The sequence below is a fragment of the Camelus dromedarius genome, chromosome 18, assembly GCF_036321535.1.
Source record: "Camelus dromedarius isolate mCamDro1 chromosome 18, mCamDro1.pat, whole genome shotgun sequence".
Classification (NCBI taxonomy): domain Eukaryota; kingdom Metazoa; phylum Chordata; class Mammalia; order Artiodactyla; family Camelidae; genus Camelus; species Camelus dromedarius.
The window spans coordinates 47,509,649-47,528,360 of NC_087453.1; the positions used below are offsets into that span (position 1 = coordinate 47,509,649).

The window sequence follows — 18,712 nt, forward strand, 5'->3', positions numbered from 1 at the left end:
CCGCGTCTTTGTCCGCAGGTGGTGTTGGCCATGCCCTACGACACGCCGGTGCCTGGCTACAAGAGTGACACCGTCAACACCATGAGACTGTGGTCTGCCAAGGCACCCAATGACTTCAAGCTGCACGACTGTGCGTCCCCTCCTGTCCCCATCTGGGGGGGCCGACCCCAGACTCGCCGCGAGCTGCGCTCACACACAGAGCCTGTGAGGCAGGGCTTCCCAGGGACCCCGTGCCCTCCAGAAAGAGCCAGGGGCCTTGCTGGGTGTGGGAGGGCAGCCCTGCAGCTCCAGGCGCCTCCTGCACAGGAGCGCTCGTCCTCAGGCTGATGGGGAGAATCCACAGCGCCAGGGCCAGAGGAGCCTTGGCCGGCGGGCGGGTCCTCACCCTCATCTCTGCCCTCAGTCAACGTGGGCGGCTACATCGAGGCGGTCCTGGACAGGAATCTGGCCGAGAACATCTCCAGAGTCCTGTATCCCAACGACAACGTGAGTGGCTCCGTCCCTCCCACATGTCCGCTGAGGCCCGCGAGCAGGTCCAGGAGGCTGGGCGTGCCATGGCCTCTCCTCTGCCCTCTGCCCTCTGCCCGGGAGAGCTCCTGGAGGTGCTCGGCCTTACACCTCCTTCCCTGTGAACACCGGCCACCCTGCACTCTGCAGGCCGCCCTGTGCGGGGCCACGGAGCCATCAGACCCCTACCTGGCTGGTTTCTGCTCTTGTTCCCCTGAGGCCAGTTCCCTGAGAGCTGGGTGATGTGTGTCGGGTGGGGCCAGCGGTCCTCGTGTTGCAGTGACGCCTTGAGATGCGTGACGGTCACTGTCTGACAAGCTTTTAACGTGCGCCCACCATGTGCGAGGGGAGGGCGTCCCAGCCACTCCTCCACTGCCACCAAATTCAGCGTCTGGCAGCTTGTTGCTGCCAGACAAGCCTAGGAGTCTGCCCAGCTCAGTGGGTCATGTGCTTTTTCATTTTATCAGAGAAACATGTGCACGCCGTAGCTGGGGGCACCGGGCTCCAAGGCTCACAGGAAGGTCACCCCGCCCCCCACTCGGGAGGGTCCAGCAGCTGCCCACGCTTCCGGCAGGAGGCGTTCTGGAACGCCTCGCTTGGGAGAGGGCGTCCCGGCCCCGGCCCTGGCCCTTCCCTGTCCTCGTTCAGGGCACTGCGGCCCCTGCCGGCTGCCGCCACAGCCCCTCCCCGACTGCAGGTCACATGCAGGCTGGGCCCTGGAGCCTCGGGTCCCCTGACCGTGCCCGGGCCCTGCTCTCCATGCCGCTCACGCCTCTGCGCCCCCCGCCGGCCGGAGGCCCGCGCGGCCGGAGGCTGGGCCGCGGTGCCAGAGCTGCGCGTGTCCGCAGTTCTTCGAGGGCAAGGAGCTGCGGCTGAAGCAGGAGTACTTTGCCGTGGCCGCCACCCTCCAGGACATCGTCCGGCGCTTCAAGTCCTCCAAGTTCGGCTGCCGCGACCCCGTGAGGACCTGTTTCGACACTTTCCCAGACAAGGTGTGTTTGTCAGCTGGTGAGCTCAGTGCCGAAGGGCTGTTCGCAGGTGGGGCTGCCTCCTCTCGGCGGCGGGAGGGCCAGGCAGGGCAGGCTGCGCTGGGCTCGGGGGCCTCGAGGCCGTCCGGGACGCCGGGAGTGGCCTCCTCGGGCACAGCAGAGGGATTTGCAGTCTCAGTTCAGCGACTTAAACAGTCTGCAGGCGTATCCCAGGTGGCGGCAGCGTTCCGGGCAGGGGGCCCCGGGCGCCTGCTGCCGAGCCGCCCCTGCTCCCCAACCAGTCTCCACGCCGGCCCGGTGCCGGGCCGGGCTGTCTGCTTCCTGCTGTCGGCCCTGTGACCAGCTTCCCGGGGTGGGCGGCTGAGGACCCCACTTCTACACATGCCAACCGTGGGCCCCCCACGGGCGTGTGAACGCAGGTGGCCATCCAGCTGAACGACACGCACCCGGCCCTTGCCATCCCCGAGCTCATGCGGATCCTGGTGGACGTGGAGAAAGTAGACTGGGACAAGGTGAGCACTGGGGACAGGTGTGCCGGGCAGCTCCCGGGAGTGCCGTCCCCGCCCCCGCAGCCCCACCGGGAGCTGCCCTTCAAGCCTGTCCTGACAGCACGCGTGGGTACTGAGCTCGTCCTGGGACGTGGGGGCCTTGGGAGCACAGAGGGACGTCGTCCCTGGGAGACAGGGTCGTGGGAGCGGGTGTGGGGTTTCCCCCAAGGAACCAGGACACTGAGTGAGAGCAGAAGTGAAAGGCTACAGAAGAGTGACTTTCTGGACGACAAGAGGAGGATGCTGGCACTTGCCAGAGCCTCCGCCTACATTCGTTCATCTTGGAACTGGGGCAAGAACACCCAGCAGGGTTAGGTTTGAAGGAATGCGTGGCTTACGTGTTTCTAGGCTTGTTTTCCTAACTCAGTTTACTTTGGTTCTAGGTTCTTTAGCGGGGTTTTCTTGATCTTGTTTAATTAAATCAACACGTGAAACTGTTCCACCCAATTTTTTTTTTAGCACCCAGAGCCCTTTCTGGTCTCTGGTGTGGGGAGCACTTCCGGGCGGGCTGGCAGGTCCTGCTCACTCCCGGCCCGCGGAGGGCGAGTCCCCTCAGCACTGACCGTGGGGCCAGCTTGGTGGGAGTTAAAGCTGCCCAGCGCTGTGCTCGGTTTGCGGTGACTCCTGGTAGCGGGGAGGCCGAGTCGCTGGGCATGGACGTGAGGGGCACGTGGGTCGAGTATGGAAAGTGACGGGCTCGCTGTGGGTTCGGGAGGCTCCAGGCCGCAGGGAGCAGAGCGTGCGTCTGGACCCCGGCCTCTGCCCTGGCTCCTGGCAGAGAGCTGCTGTCTCCCAAAGGAAGCATTGGGTGTCCCGCATGTTCTAGGCCTGGGAAATCACGAGGAAGACCTGCGCCTACACCAACCACACGGTGCTGCCCGAGGCCTTGGAGCGCTGGCCCGTGCCCATGTTTGAGAAGCTGCTGCCCCGGCACCTGGAGATCATCTACGCCCTCAACCAGCAGCACCTGGACGTAAGTGCCGGTCCAACCCTCCTGTGCTGACCGGGGCGCCGACAGGCCCCCTCTGCCCTGGGGTTTACTTCCTGACCAGAGTAGTTTCTGTGCAGCAGAGGCCTTTGGGCTGGGGGCGTCCCTTGGCAGAGCCGCTGGCCGGAGTACACTCATCTGGGCCCCTGCCGTGTGTGTGGGAGTTGCGGGTTGAGGTCTTTCTAAAACGTTCCCATCTCTGGGCTGGGTTCGGATGTAAGTGTCTGAGCTCCTGGAATGCCAGAGGTGTTTGTCCTGAGACGTCACAACAGCATCTGGGTGATCTGGAACAAAGCACCCTTTGCCTTTTCCGTTACTTCCAGAGAGGACAGTGGTCCAGGACCAGGGGAACTTAGCACTCAGGCGTGCTCACAGTCCATTTTTCTAACCTTCTGGATGACACAGTAGCAGTTCCCACTGGTCAGGATGTGGCTGCGCCCTGCCGGGCCAGCGGGGACCGCACCCTCTGTTCCTGGACATCACTCGGCATGTCCTGGGCATCCGGGCTTCCTGTCTCCTCCCACAGGGCAGCCCCACCAGGTCTGCAGTCTGGACCCCTGCTGCCCTCGGGGTGGACGTGTGCTGGGGCCTGCCTGGGGTCTGGGCTGCAGCCACCCTGCTCTTGGCTCTGTCCCGGCAGCATGTGGCCGCCCTGTTCCCCGGGGACGTGGACCGCCTGCGGAGGATGTCTGTGATCGAGGAGGGGGACTGCAAGCGCATCAACATGGCCCACCTGTGTGTCATCGGGTCCCACGCTGTCAACGGCGTGGCCAGGATCCACTCGGAGATTGTGAAGCAGTCGGTGTGAGTGGCCCGCACTTCCCGGAGCTGCCTCTGATCCCAGGCCGGCCATCCTCAGTGCAGTGGCTGAGGCCAGCGTCAGGGAGCCAAGCCCTCTTGTCACCAGGAGGTCCTCTGTCTGCGTTCTCCATCTGTCCAGGCGGAGGCTCCTGCCTGGGGACTCGTGTCCCGGCCGGGACGGGGCAGGTCAGGCGTGATGGGCTGGGGCTCGTCCGAGAGGAAGGAGGAGTCTGTAGCTCATATTCCATGCCTCCCACCCTCCTTGGCGGGAGGGGATCTCGGCGCACCTCCCGTGAGCGCCTGGCCGCCTCCACAGGTGTGTGTGCGGAGGCTGCCCCGCGGTCCGGTCCAGGTGCTGCCCTGGGGCCTCGCCCGGGGCCGTTCCGTCCCCCCTGCAGACTTCTCTGCAGGGGGTGGTCCTCATCTTACCGGCGAGGACGCTGAGCCCTGGGCTCTCAGGCCTGCCCACTGCCCACTGCCACGACCACGGGAGGTGGCCAGGCCGCAGCCCGCCCAGCGCGGACGTGGGTGAAAGGCCGCGCCGCCCGCCCGCCGGCTTCCCGGGCGTGGAGGTGCCGCCTGCCCTGGCCGCCGGGGGGCGGGGCGGGCGGGCGGGGCCCCTTCGAGGGGCCTGCGTCTCCTGCTCAGATCAGCCTCTGTGACAGTCGCCTGTTTTCTGTGTTCGTAGCTTTAAGGATTTCTGTGAGCTGGAGCCAGAGAAGTTCCAGAACAAGACGAACGGCATCACGCCCCGGCGCTGGCTGCTCCTGTGTAACCCGGGGCTGGCCGACACCATCGTGCAGGTAAGATGGCACCTCCGAGCCCAGCGCCCGGGGGTGCCTTGCAGTTGGGACGCCCGGCGAGGGAGAGCTGGGCTGGGCAGTCGGTCAGCAGCCCCAGTAGCCGGTGCCAGAGCTGAGAGGCGAGGTCCTGGGCCCAGGCCGGCTGCCCGCTGGAGGCCTTCGTGAGCCGGACACGTGGTCGCTACCGACTTGCTGACTTGCTCGCTCAGGAAGGCAGGTGCCGGTGGGGGTGGGCCTGGGACGAGGGCTGCGTGTCAGGGCCGGCTTCCCCAAGAGGGACGGACGGCAGAGCTGAGGGCTCAGAGCTGACGGGAGGCGGCTGGGAGCAGCGCTGCAGGGGCAGCGGGTCTCTGCTCCAGGGCGCTGCGCGGGGGACACGGCCCGCCCGGGTCTGGCCAGCGTGGCCTCGGTGCCGGGCCAGGCTGCGGACACGGCCCGGTGTCGGGAGGCCAGGAGTTTTCCTCTGGGTCCTAAATGAGCAACAGGGAGGTTGGGCGGGGCGTGCTGTGGGACGCTGGTCTGGAAGCAGCTCCCACTGGTGTGAAGGGGGTGCCCAGGCCCAGCTGGGGTGGGGGGGTGGCTGGAAGGCCCCGTCCAGTTGGCTGCGGTGGGTGCAAGTCTGGGGGTGCTTTGAGACGGCAGTCTCCTGCGTTTGCAGTGGACGCGTCCACCGTTGAGACTTGACCGGCCTCACTGCGCAGTGTTCCCTGGGGGACCGGGGAAGGAGGGGAGAGCTGAGGGTGAAGGAGGTGTGAAACCACACGTCCCTTTTCGGTTCTGCAGAGGATCGGGGAGGGTTTCCTGACGGACCTGAGCCAGCTGAGGAAGCTGCTGCCGCTGGCGGGCGACGAGGCCCTCATCAGGGACGTGGCCCAGGTCAAGCAGGTGGGCAGTGTGGCCCGGCCGCGGCCACCCCGTCACCTCCCAGAGGGGCTGCTGGCCCCTGCGCAGAGCTCGTTCGGGGGAGCACACGGGGTCCACGCAGGTCCTGTTTCCGCACATGGATGCTGTGGGGGGCGGCCTCCCCTGCGGAGCATGCGGCCTGGCCTTGGGGCCGGAAGTGGCCCTTCGTGTGGCCTTCCCCCATCGGCCCGCCTCCATTCTCTGCTGGTCTGACCCTCAGCGTCTCCCAGGTCTGCTTTCCTGTTTGTCTGGCACTTGGGCAGGTCCACTTTCGGAACTACGCTTCCCCATGTCCCTCTGGGGCTCGGCCCCGGGAACTGTCCCACCATCCTCCCCTCTGTTTTCCCAGGAGAACAAGGCAAAGTTCGCCGCCTTCCTAGAGCAGGAGTACAAGGTGAAGGTCAACCCCTCCTCCATGTTCGATGTGCACGTCAAGAGGATCCATGAGTATAAGCGGCAGCTGCTGAACTGCCTGCACGTGGTCACTCTGTACAACCGTGAGTGTCCCCTCCACGTGGTCACCCTGTACGACTGTGAGTGTCCCCCTCCACGTGGTCACTCTATGACTGTGTCCCTCCACAACGTGGTCACCCTGTACGACTGACTGGGACCTAGATCCTCTCCTTGCGCGGTTGGTTGAGGGGGCGATACTGCATTCTGAGTGGGGACCTCCTGTTTCCCTGTGTTCAGTACAGAGCAGCCCAGGGGCTGTGCCGGCTCAGGGTGGGGGCCTGCGGGCCCTCGGAGGCTGGGTTCCAGGTTCAGTTCCGCACTCACTTTAAATTTAGTAATGATCGATATTAAAGTTACTTGGAAATACTTCACTTAGCAGAGGCGGCATTTCAAGTTTACTCACTGGAGCTGGAGAGCATTTGTTTCTCTACACCTTGGACTATTTAAGCTCATCTGATCATGAAGCAGATGTGGATCAGAGACCCCCAGAAAGTAAATATGCACGTTTGCTTGTTCTTTAAATAAGGAAATAGAGCCTTAAGGAAAAAACTTCGCTTTAACATTCTGTAATGCAGTGAAGTGGAAGGTGGGAACCACAAACAGCCTCCCAGACACAGCGCTCCCAAGAAATCAGATCTCCCGTCGCCAGGAGTGGGCCTCCGTCCCGGGGGAGCCGGTCACTCGTGAGGCAGACGTGACAGGACAGATGCCGATCGGGGTTGATTTGGCTCCTACCCGAGGGGTCGTCTCCCCAGCCAGACGCAGCTGCTCACAGAGACGGGTTTTGGGCTCCTCGCCGCGGTTTTCTTTTGTGCGCTTGATTTTCTGCACTTTCTCTGTCGTTGCCCCAGTGGTGTCCCGAGTGCCCTGCTGGGTGGCCCTCCCTCCATCCCTGCAGCGGTCGGATGGGGCGGTCGGCCTGTGTGCACACCACGTCCGCGCTGCTCCGCCAGCCTCCCGTGACCTGCCTGGTCTGTCTGCGGTGAGCGTGTCCAGTCTCTCGCAGAGCCGTCTGCCCGCTTCCCTGTTGTCCACACGCCACTTGCGGGAGTGGAGCCCGAGGCCTCACGTGTGCAGGGCAGCTGGTGGCCTCTCAGGAAGGATGCTCGGCCGAGGCCGGCATTCGCTGGGCCGTGCACCATGCGCCTTGGTCGTAGGGGAGCGGTTTGCTCGGCTGTGCTGGCCGGTGGGTCGGTTTTCCTGATGCTCGGGGCCTCTCGGCGTGCTGGTTGGTACCAGCACGTGTTACTTCTAGACGTTGCCTTGAAGCGCAGCGAGACGCCTGGTGCTCTTGTGCTGGGGTTCCGGCGAGCTGGGGCTGGGCTTCTGCCGCCGCCGCCTCCCTGCCTGTTGATTTCTCTCTGGCATTTTCTGCAGGTCCTTCCTTTTCTGTTTCATGTCTGCTGTGTCCCCGTGAGTCTCCCCTCCCTCGTGGCTTCTGTGCTCGGCCTGCACTCTGTGGGGCGGTTCTGCTGTCCCATCCACGGTGACAGTCACAGGTTGGAGACTTGTAGGCCGGCTGGTCCCATGTCCCGCGTCTGCAGCAAAGCTGTGTGGCCGCTCGTTTCTGGGGGAGCTGCCTCAGGACCCCTTCCCAGGGCCTCCCCACCCCGCGATACCTCCGCCGTGGTCCAAGTCCTGGAGGCCCAGGAAGGCCCTGCCTCTGTCCACCAGGATGTCCAGGGCGCCTTCCGAGGGTGCCCTGTGGGGGGCCCTACTCAGGTCTCCCTGCACCACCCCCAGGATGCTGGGGATTGCTGAGCCCCGAGTCCACGGCCCGTCTTCCCCTCGTTCCGGGACCAGGCAGACCTTGCTCGATGCTCTGCAATTAACAGATTTTTCTTCTCTACTAGTTACTGTAAAAGTGCAGTTTGTGGGTTTGGGGTTTTTCCTGTTCTCCGTGTTATTCTGTCTGCTGTCTGAAAGCAGGAAGATTCAGAACTGAGGGACAGTTGTGTTCCTGCTGGAACCTGAAGTCAGGTGTTAAGACTGGCCCCGGCCCTTTACTGGTTCCTGTAAATCACAGGGCTGACCCGTCTCCCTGGCGAGCGCTGTACACCCCACCCCCCACCATCTGCCCTGCGCAGGGGAGGCCCGGGGGCTTCTCACCTCTGCCCCAGCAGATGCCCCTCAAGGCTGATGGTGAATTTCCAGAACCCCAGGGGCACCTGTCTTCCAAGTGCCCGCCACGTGCAAGGCCCTCAGTGTGGTGGCCAGAGCGGCTCCTGTGTTGGGTGGCTCTGGAAACAAAGGTGCAGCTCCTCCACTGAGCTGCCTGGAAGCACCTCTTCCTGGCTGGCCTTCTGTGCTGACCTGGACCACGTGTAGGGCGGGGGAGCCAGCCCCCTTGTCCGTGGGGTTCCTGGTTCAGCAGCGCCTGCCTCAGGCTGAGCTCTGAGAACACCGGTCCCCACGGCCTGTGCCAGGGCTCCGGTGTGTCCGGCTGCAGGGGCCTCACCTGGCCTTGTCGTCCTGCAGGGATAAAGAAGGACCCGGCCCAGGCCGTTGTACCCAGGACTGTCATGATCGGGGGCAAGGTGAGGTGGCGTCCTCTGCGCGCGCTCAAGGTTGGGCTGTGGGGGTGGAGGTGCTGCCGCTAGGTGTGCTTGTGTCCTTCAGCTCAGTGACAGGAGGGAGCTGGACGGGGCCCCTGCCTGCGCAGCATGGCGGGGGGGGGGCCCAAGGGGCTTGCGGGCCCCTCCCTCCGGGGGCAGCGCCGTTCCCTTGGGTGGCTGCCGCCCTTCCAGCCTCGCCCACACTCGTGTGCTAGGTGGATGCAGGCCGCTGGCTGCCCCATCAGCCACTGGTGCGTCTGCTCTGGGCTCAGCCGCGTTCATTTCTGACTGTGGCACCTGGTCTTGGACACGCAATCGCGGAGTCCCATCGTGTGGCTGCCATGCAGCGGCGGTCCTGTCCTCGGTTCTGCTCCGTAGAACCTCCAGAGACCCGCCCCCCTGACTCCTGCTGAGCCGTTTTTAAGTAAATGACAGACGTTGTAACACTTTGCCCCTAAGAACTTGTCTTCACAATGACGTTTTTCCTTGGGAACCGACCCCGCCACCATCGCACCTGAAACATGTCGCTAATATCCAGCTGGAGCCATGCGCCCGGTTGTCCTGCTAGGGACAGCTCACTCTGACCGAATCAGGGCACACGGTCCTCGTGTGGGGGGTGGCTGTGGCTCCTGACTCTCCCGTGTCAGTTTCTCTCCACATCCCCTCTTTTTTCCGCCCTGCAGTTCACTAGTTACAGACCTGGGCTGTGTGTCCCAGGCTGGCTCCCTGACCGTGCCCCTCTGGTCTGCTCCAGGACCTCCCTTCATTCCCTGTGTGTCCTGTAAGCTGGTAGTCAGTTCGTAGAAGCCCTCGTGCCTTTTCTTTGTTTCTGAAAAACAAACCGGAATCAGAAGCCCGAGCTTGAGGCTGACAGGCCAGTGCATGCGGGCAAGGTGGCACCCCCCGTGCATCCGTCTGCTGGGCAGAGGGCAGGGCATGTGGGGACGCCGTGGCCTCGGCCCCGTGGAGCCGCCACCCCATGCCAGGGCAGGCCTGGCATGGGGGTCTGCGCTGAGCGCCTGCCCCCGTCCATCCAGGCGGCGCCTGGCTACCACATGGCCAAGATGATCATCAAGCTGGTGACATCCATCGGCGACATTGTCAACCAGGATCCAGTCGTGGGCGACAGGCTCAAAGTGGTCTTCCTGGAGAACTACCGGGTGTCCCTGGCCGAGAAAGGTGAGGGAGCCTACCCTGCCTGGGCACACGTGGTCCTTGCTGGTCAGGGCCTGTCTCGCTCCCGGGCAGATTAACTGCCACAGGGGCCAGACCCCGCGGCCGCAGAGGCTTCATGGCCAGAGGCCCCACCTGGCAGCTGAGGCTCAGGGGAAGCCCTGCCTCGCACGTCCGTGGCCTCGAGCTGCCCCCACTCCCCCAGAGGGTGCTCTTCCTTGCCCCCACCTGCTCGCTCACTGGCCAGCACCTGCCCCTCCTGTCCTTCTGAGGGGCAGCTCGGAGCCTCGGTCCTGTGCCCACTCTGCTTTGTGGGTCCTGGGTGTGGCCTGCCGCCTGGAGACAGGCCTACGTGGGGGCCGGAGGTGCGGAGTGGGCTGGTGCCTGGGCTGACCTTGAAGGGGTGGGTTCTGGTCTGACCCTGAGAGCCCGCCGGCTGGGTTGGGGTGGAGCGGAGGACGGGGAGCAGGGATGCGAGGGCAGGCAGGACGGAGGCTGGGTGCCCAGTGCCACGTGGAGAAGCCTGTGCCGGGAACCCATGCTTGGGAGAAGCCGCGGGGCTGTACTGGGTCATGTCCTGGCTGCTGTGCCCAGTCTGTACACGACCCAGAGTAACTCCTGCGCGTGCGACCACCGGAAGGTCGCCCCCCGCCCCGCCCCGCCCCCGGTCCTCCTCCTGTGAGAGCTGGATTCCCCTTGAAGGGGTTACAGGAGCCTCACAGGCTGAGATGGAAGGGACATCAGGGTGCAGGGGAGCGATTACACCATCAGGTCAGGACCAGGGCCCCCGCCAGACTTTGGCTGGGCATCTGCAAAAGGTTCCAGAACAAAAATCCACTGCACCTGCCAGGCTTCTCCTCAGTGGCACTGACCTTGGGGCCAGCTGCGTGCCGCTGGAGAAGTCAACACGAGGCCAGGGCTGGCAGAAATGGAAAAGTTACTCAGCTGGCAATTCATGTCCCCACCCAGCTCTGGAGATTCTGCTCAGCCATGAAAGGTTTTAGGGGCAAAGGGGAGGTGATCTCAGTCAGTCACCGGGACGGGGTCAGAGTGCTCGCCTCCTCCCCCAGCGCAGGCTTGGTGGCCGCGCTCTGCTCGCAGTCACTGCAGGGGGAGCTGGGGAAGAGATCCTGGCATCTGCTACTTCTATTTCTTTGGTTTGAGGAAAGAACAGGTTAGGCGAGGTATTGTGTGATTAGGGGACTGAAAGGGTGTGTCCCTGCAGGTCAGTTACAACACAGCTTTGCTGAAGTGACAGACCCTTTCCTGGAGAGCCTCCACCTGGGCCGCCCGGAACCAGGGAGGGGCCCTCGGGGGGGTCTGTGCTTCTGCACTGAGTGTTCATGGCCGACGAGTCTTGCTCGTGCCCCCACCCCCCCGCAGTGATCCCGGCCGCGGACCTGTCGCAGCAGATCTCCACCGCGGGCACCGAGGCCTCGGGCACGGGCAACATGAAGTTCATGCTCAATGGTGCCCTGACCATCGGCACCATGGATGGGGCCAACGTGGAGATGGCTGAGGAGGCAGGGGCCGAGAACCTCTTCATCTTTGGCCTCCGGGTGGAGGATGTGGAGGCCCTGGACCGCAAAGGGTGTGTGTCCCTCTGGTGCCTGTGGGCACCAGTCGTGGGTCTGTGGCGGCCTCCCAGGGCCCGTCTGCCCACCTCCTGGGCGCCACGCAGGCTCCCTGTGCTGGGGCTCCGCGGCCCAGCCTGCATGCTCCAGGCTCGTTGTTCCCAAAGCGCCAAGAGCAGGAGCCCTCGGGGATGGGGGGCCAGAGCTGCTGGGACCTGCTGCCCTGACTTTGTGGAGTGACCCTGGTAGTCTCGGAAGAGTTCTAAATATACAGGAAAACTGAAGCGACAGTACGGGGAACCCCGTGCACTCGGGTAGCTTCCTTGTTTTTCGTACAAGTGCTCTTCCCTGTCCCGGGACCCCGTCCAGGGCCCCTCCTGTGTCGAGACTTCACATTTCTACTGGTTTTTCACGACCAGGGACATGCTGGGGGGCCCAGCCTGGCCTAATTCTGAGCAATAGCTGAAACTGCCTAATCGCCTGAAAGCTCGGGGGAGTTGGTGAGGCCTTGGGCACCAGAGCCCAGAAAGTCAGCCTGTGAGCACGCCCTGCTGCCCTTTCTGCGCCATCCCTGTGTCCTGGGACGAGCCCGTCTGGCACACGGGGGGGGGGGGTGTAATTTGAGCAGTGCCCCCACGGGGACAGCAGAGCCATACGCCAACGTGTCTGTAACAGTAACAGGACCCCGTGGGGCTGACGCACCCATGGTGGCTCCCACCTCTCGAGGGCCCAGCGGCTGTCATGGACGCACGGCCGTCTCCCCGCAGGTACAATGCCCGGGAGTACTATGACCGCCTGCCCGAGCTGCGGCAGGCCGTGGACCAGATCGGCAGTGGCTTCTTCTCACCCAGAGAGCCGGACTGCTTCAAGGACGTCGTCAACATGCTGCTGAACCATGACAGGTGGGACGGCCCGCTGCATCCCTCCCTTCCAATGGGTCATTCTGAGGGTCCTCCAGGCAGGGTGAAAACTGCGTGTTGTCTGGGTGAAGCCTGGGCCTTGGTGAGCTCTCCCTCCTCGGCCCATCCAGGGCCTGGGACCTGAGGGGCCTCTGACGGTGCCCGGGGAGCCCAGTGGTGGTCTGGGTGGAACGAACTCACTCACGAGGCTGTAAAGTAAGACATGGCTGCGTACATGGGGTGTGTCCTGTGCCTATCAGTCCCGGGTGCGGCCTTGCTCACGGGGGCAGGTCCACAGTGCTGCCTCCTCGCAGGTGTCACCAGGGTCCGTCTGAGGCTGAGACGCGGCCTCTGTCCCACTTCCATCTCCTTGGGGCTGGTCTGTCACTTTTTTGGTGAACGCTGTCTCCTGCCTGAGGTCTGTGTTCAAGGAGGGACCTTCCAGGGTTTTATGAACTGTTCCTGCCTCAGTCAGTTTCTGTAACCATCAATCCTGCACCTCCATCTCTCAGTCCTGTGAGACCTGAGCCTGGCAGTCACCGTGCCCTCCCCCTGGGGGCAAAATCGGCAGGAAGCCTCGCACTCAGGTTTTTAAGAAGAATGTTGGGTTAAAATATGTCTCTTCTAGAGTAGCGTCCCCAGGACACAAGTGTTGCTCACAGAGCAGCCCCCGTGGCCACCCCTGCCCTGCAGAGTGTGAGAATGCAGTTGGCCAGGGTGCCTGCCCAGCCCAACTTCCCGTCTCCTGTTTCAGGTTCAAGGTGTTTGCAGATTATGAAGCGTATGTGGCCTGCCAGGCTCGGGTGGACCGGCTGTACCGGGTGAGGCTCTTGGGTCCCGAGCTGGTGGGGGTGCGACCGTGTCCTGCTGTCTCGGGCTGCTCCCAGGAATCATGGGTCCTCTTGTGGCTCCTTCCACTCGGGGACTGACCCTGCCGCCCCTCTGCTCTCTGTCCACACCGGCTCAGGCTCCTGCAGCCTCTGGGCAGCTGCCACAGTGCAAGTGAGCAGGGCAGGAGTGCCCATCCTGGGGCCCCAGTGCCCTAGCCTGCGACCTGACCGCCCCTGTGGTGTGAGCAGGGGGGCGCGAGGCCCTGGGAGAGGGACAGGCCTCATGAGCAGTGTAGACCGTTGTGTGCTTGAGAACGTGTTTAAAACGAGGATGTGGACGATTTCTCGGAAAGGTGTGAGCGTCCACCGCAGCAGCGAGGGACTTGGAGCTCTAAGGCGCAGAGCTCCAAAGGCAGGGACGCTGGTGCCAGCGTGTCCCCCGTGTGAGCTGCGGGGAGTGGGCGTGTCCACTGGGGTCTCCTGGGAAGACCCGCTCCCGAGCCTGGGGTGGTGCACTGAGGATGGCAGTGGGGGGGGACACTGGTGATGGGGGTGTGACCGTGCAGTCGTTGCGATGGTTTGTCCAGATCGTGCAAGGCGCTCTTTGGACAGGGCCTGAGGGGCTTGTGCTTCTGACTCGGTGCCCGTCCCGCCCCTTCCCCAAAGGAACGGCTCCTGACTTCCCTTGAGTGAAGGAACAGAAGGGGCTGGGAAACCGGGTGATCGTCAGGGCTGGCTGGTCAGGGAACACTCTTCTGTCCGTTGTGTGCGCAGTGTCCTAGCGGGACGTGGAGCATTCAGGGCGGGGACCTCCCGGGCTCCTTGCCCCTATACCTGGTCATCTGGTAGCTTTCCTGGTGGGCAAGGCCCCCTTTTCAGTGGAGATTCCTCGTCATCCATCAGGCTGCCCAGGGCTGAGTGCTCGGCTGGGAAGAGCCCACGATCACACAGCATTGGCTTCCCCCCACAGAACCCCCGGGAGTGGACTGAGAAGGTTATCAGGAACATCGCCTGTGCCGGCAAGTTCTCCAGTGACCGGACCATCACCGAGTATGCCCGGGACATCTGGGGCGTGGAGCCCTCCGCCCTGCAGACGCCACCCCCCAGCCTCTCCAGGGACTAGGCCCCCCTTGCCGACTCTGCCCCTCGTCCAGCTTCCCAGCACCTGCTTTTTTTCCCACTGCTGTTTCTGGGAGGAATGTGGGGATCATGGTGGGGAAGGAAAGATGCTGACAGAGAGGCTCTCCCGCCGCCTGCAGCAGAGCGGAGCCCGCGGCACTGACCAGGGTGGCGCTGACCGGGGCAGCTGGCCTGCAGCTTTGCCCGCCCACCCTGGGAGGTGGGGAAGGTGGGGACGCCAGCCGGGCTCCCACAGCCTTGCATGTGCCTTGTGTGAGCTTGTTTTTAGCTTTGAGCCTCTGGATTCTGGGGTCTGGGCAGGCAGTGTGGCAGAGCCTGGGGACGTGTGTATGTTCCTACAGCACTTGGGCTGGCCGTCTGGTGTGGCCTCTGGTCCTCCCTGGCCCAGCTCTACCTGCTGGGAGGGTCCAGTGCTCTGGGCCTTGTCTCCACAGCTGCCCTGTGGGCACCCGAGACAGCTGGGGTGACACTGAGGGGGACACCTGTGTCCAGCATCTAGGGGGGCCTTGGGTGAGACAAGGATGACTGGTAAAAAGTCAGTTTGGTTTTGCTTTTTCAAAAAAAAATTTTCCTTGTGAAAAAGAAACTAGTTGAAGCCTTTCATTCTTTTAGCAACTGAGCCCAGTGCTTTTGAAGCTGCTGCCTGGGGAGGCAGTGGTGGGGTGTTCTCACCCGGCCCTGCCGTGGGACCAGGGTGCCTGCCTCTGCTGGATGAGGCAGGGCGTGCAGCCCCTACCCCACACCCCTCCATGCCTGGGGTGCGTCTCCGTCTTACATGTGAAGCCGGCCCCCCTCCCCGCTCCCTTTCCAGCAGCGCAACAGCCTGGTCTGGAGAAGGACCAGGTGGGCCCAGAGCGGAGCCCAGACAGCAGCCTGGAGCCGTGGGCAGAAGCGCCTTCCCGGGTCTCTCCCACCTCACCCGCGGCCCTGCCCTCACCTCCATCCTGACTGCACACTTCTCCAGGGTCACGGGGACGCCTTCTGGGGTGTGACTGTGCCCCCGATATGCTCTGCTGCCCATCCCTAGGCCGACTGTGACCGTCACTGTGCCCCTCCTGTACCACCTCGTGTGAGAAACCAATTAAACTGCTTATGCTTGGCTGACCCGGCTTGTGCGCTTCACTCTGCACCGAGGGCGGTGCGTGGACCCGGTGTGAGGCCCTGTGGGCGGGGGGCCAGGCTGCACCACAGCCCGTTGTTCTGGGCCTGAGGACAGTCTCACCCAGCTGCATGTGGGACCAGGAGCACGTGTGTCTGGGCCACCAGCTCTACAAAGAATCGTCCAACCCAGACGCTGGGAAGACCGGCATCAGGGTGTTGACACTTAGGTGTGAACTGCATTGTTTTCCACCCCCGGCTTCTGCCACTGCTCCTGGCCCTGGGAAGTGGAATGCCCTGGGGACCAAACCACCCCCCCCAACTGTGTGACTGCAGATTGAATAGAAAGCCAGGAGGGATGTGATTTCCCCGCTCAGTGTCACCCAAAAGCACGCTGCAGACCCTGGTGGGGGTGTAGGAGATGCCTTCTCCCGGTCTCGGGTCTAGGGAGCTCCCGTGACACACGCGTGTGACCAAGGTTCACAGCTGTGAATGTCCAGCTGTTCCAGACCACAGATCGACCCTGTGACCCTCCGAAGGGTTGGTCCTAACCCAGTTTAAGCTCAAGTGCTTGGACCGAGGTCACAAGCTGAGACAAACCCCCCTCCAGGTGCGTGTGCAGACCTAGTAACCTGCCAGGTGATGTTCTGGCAGCTGCCCCTCAGCACTCCCTTGTCCTCAGATTGTCAGACACCTGCAGAAACAACGACAGCTCACATTTTTACTTTGCCTCCTACCTCACACCCCTAAGAAGATCTGAGGCAACTTACAGAGACACAGGACTTGATCCCAGTCGGAGCAGCCCAGGTCTACACGGCCTGTGAACAGGTCCCACGGCTTCACTGGCCAGGACGGCCTGGGGATGTGGCTCTGAGCTGTGGGGTGGTGATCTTATGAAGGGGCTGCCTGGCCAGGGAGGCACTTTCTGGTGACTCTCAGGACCTCTGACACAGAGCAGTTATAGGAAGGCGGCATCGGGTTGGGACGGTGTGGCCCAGCGGCGACGGAAATCTGCGGCCCTGCAGGCAGCGCTCACACCTGAATCTGACACCAGGAGTGCAGGGCAAGCCCATCCAGTGAGGAAACACAGACAACCTGACAAAACTGACCTTAGGAGAGGCAAGTCTGTCTGTTTCAAACCTGGTCTAAGAAAAGGCATGGGGGTGCTGGCACAAAAGCAGTACATGGGTCAATGGAACAGACCAGAGAGCCCAGAAGTAAACCCACACACCTATGATAAATTAAATCTTCAACAAGGAGGCAAGAATATACAATGGAGAAAAAGACAGTCTCTTCAGGAAATGGTGCTGGGAAAACTGGACGGCAGCATGTAAATCAATGAAGGTAGAGCACTCCCTCACACCATGCACAAGAATAAACTCAAAATGGCTTAAAGACTTAAATATAAGACAAGACATGATAAACATCTCAGAGGAAAATACAAGAAAAACATTATCTGACATAAATCTTAGCAGTGTTCTCCTAGAGCGGTCTACCGAGGCAATAGAAGTAAGAACAAAAATAAACAAATGGGACCTAATTAAACTTACAAGCTTTTGCACAGCAAAGGAAACCATAAGCAAAACAAAACGACAACCTACAGAATGGGAGAACATTTCTGCAAATGATGCAACTGACAGGTTTAATTTCACAACATATAAACAGCTCATACAACTTATTAACAACAACAACAAAACAAAAACCAAACAACCCAATCCAAAAAAGGGCAGAAGACCCAAACAAGCAATTCTCCAATGAAAACAGACAAATGATCAATAGGCACATGAAAAAATGCTCAATATCACTAATTATCAGAGAAATGCAGATCAAAACTACAATGAGGTATCACCTCACACCAGTCAGAATGGCCACCATTCAAAAATCCACAAATGACAAATGCTGGAGAGGCTGTGGAGAAAAGGGAACCCTCCTACACTGCTGGTGGGAATGCAGTTTGGTGCAGCCACTGTGGAAAACAGTATAGAGATTCCTCAAAAGACTGAAAATAGACTTATCATAGGACCCAGGAATCCCGCTCCTCAGCATATATCCGGAGGGAACTCTTAATTCGAAAAGACACATGCACCCCAATGTTCACAGCAGCACTATTTACAACAGCCAAGACATGAAAGCAACCTAAATGTCCATCAGCATATGACTGGATAAAGAAGTTGTGGTGCATTTATACAATGGAATACTACTGAGCCATAAAAAAGAATAAAATAATGCCATTTACAGCAACATGGTTGGACCTAGAGATCATTCTATGTGAATTAAGCCAGAAAGAAAAAGAAAAATACCGTATATCAGTCACATGTGAAATCTAAAAAAAAGGAAAAATAAAAGGACACTAATGAACTCATCTACAAAACAGACTCACAGACACAGTAAATAATCATGGTTACCAGAGGAAAGGGGTGGGAAGGGATAAATTTGGGAGTTTGAGATCTGCAAATGTTAGCCACTGTATACATAAATAGATTAAAAAAAATTTCTTCTGTGTAGCACAGGAAACTAGGTTCAATATCTTGTAATAACCTTTAATGAAAAAGAAAATGAAAATGAATATATGTATGTATATGCAAGACTGGGACATGGTGCTGTACACCAGAAATTGACATACTGTAAACTGACTATACGTCAATTAAAAAAAGGAAAAACCATAAGAAAGCAAGACATGGGTTTTCCAGATACGAGAATAGCGACAGGCAGCTCTAAGGTGCTTCAGAAAGAAGGGTGACCCTCCAGCTGGCCCCCGGCTGTGAATACAGGCCACAGGGTTGGGGCAGGTGAACGAGCCCCTCCCCACCCCTGCGGAGTTCTGTGCTGAGAACGCTGCAGGCCCTGAGGATCGGGGAGACTCGGGTGGACTGAAGTTCTCCAGTCTGGGACAAACCATGCGCCTGCACAGCTCCAAGTCCCCTTCCATATTAAGATGTGTACCCTCTCGTCCTCGAGTAGAGGTGACATAGCTGGGCTGTAAGAAGCCATCGCCGGGGAGGTGAGAAGTGGGACCCAGAGGGGGCAGACACTGGCTGGGGCGCACGAGTGCAGGGGGAACTGGTCTGACAAAAAGCCAGACAAACGAGCCACCACCAGATAGCAGGAGCAGCCCGCATCCTCTCCCGAGTGGTCAGGGGCCCGCCCACCAACACAGTGATGTTCAGTGAGCTTGTTAACCGTTAAGGCTGAAAGGGTCACCTGTGTAAGCCTGTATTGTAGGAAAATGCCACCCCTCCACCCAGAGAAGCCATCCCCACCGTGAACAGGCCTCCCGCAGAGACAATGGCCCTTCCTGAGGAGCCTCAGAGTCCAGAAGGAAGGAGGAAAGACAGCTGCGATCCTTGGCCTTCCGGAGACACCCCTCTGCCCTATCACCGGGTTCTGGGAGTGGCCTGGGGCTGTGGGCAGGGCCTGGGCACAACTGGAGGTGTCACTGAGAAAACAGGCA

The 18,712-nt window shown here is 61.1% G+C and overlaps 1 protein-coding gene across 2 annotated transcripts in view; it reads left to right on the top strand.

Annotated features, from left to right (window-relative positions):
- PYGB (glycogen phosphorylase B) overlaps nucleotides 1-15,267 on the top strand; it is a 37,828-nt gene extending 22,561 nt beyond the window's left edge. Inside the window, exons 6-20 of one of the 2 annotated variants that reach the window (XM_031434361.2) lie at nucleotides 19-130; nucleotides 404-486; nucleotides 1,356-1,499; nucleotides 1,916-2,008; nucleotides 2,871-3,017; nucleotides 3,673-3,836; nucleotides 4,522-4,636; nucleotides 5,420-5,521; nucleotides 5,889-6,036; nucleotides 8,471-8,529; nucleotides 9,585-9,726; nucleotides 11,104-11,311; nucleotides 12,062-12,196; nucleotides 12,948-13,014; nucleotides 13,994-15,267. In XM_031434361.2, coding sequence (XP_031290221.2) covers nucleotides 19-130; nucleotides 404-486; nucleotides 1,356-1,499; nucleotides 1,916-2,008; nucleotides 2,871-3,017; nucleotides 3,673-3,836; nucleotides 4,522-4,636; nucleotides 5,420-5,521; nucleotides 5,889-6,036; nucleotides 8,471-8,529; nucleotides 9,585-9,726; nucleotides 11,104-11,311; nucleotides 12,062-12,196; nucleotides 12,948-13,014; nucleotides 13,994-14,146 — 1,872 coding nt within the window. In that variant the 3' untranslated portion in view covers nucleotides 14,147-15,267. Of the gene's footprint in view, nucleotides 1-18; nucleotides 131-403; nucleotides 487-1,355; nucleotides 1,500-1,915; nucleotides 2,009-2,870; nucleotides 3,018-3,672; nucleotides 3,837-4,521; nucleotides 4,637-5,419; nucleotides 5,522-5,888; nucleotides 6,037-8,470; nucleotides 8,530-9,584; nucleotides 9,727-11,103; nucleotides 11,312-11,713; nucleotides 11,832-12,061; nucleotides 12,199-12,947; nucleotides 13,015-13,993 lie in introns of those variants that run through there. The other variant, XR_010376706.1, reaches the window with a different exon arrangement.
- The last annotated feature ends 3,445 nt before the right edge of the window (nucleotides 15,268-18,712 follow it).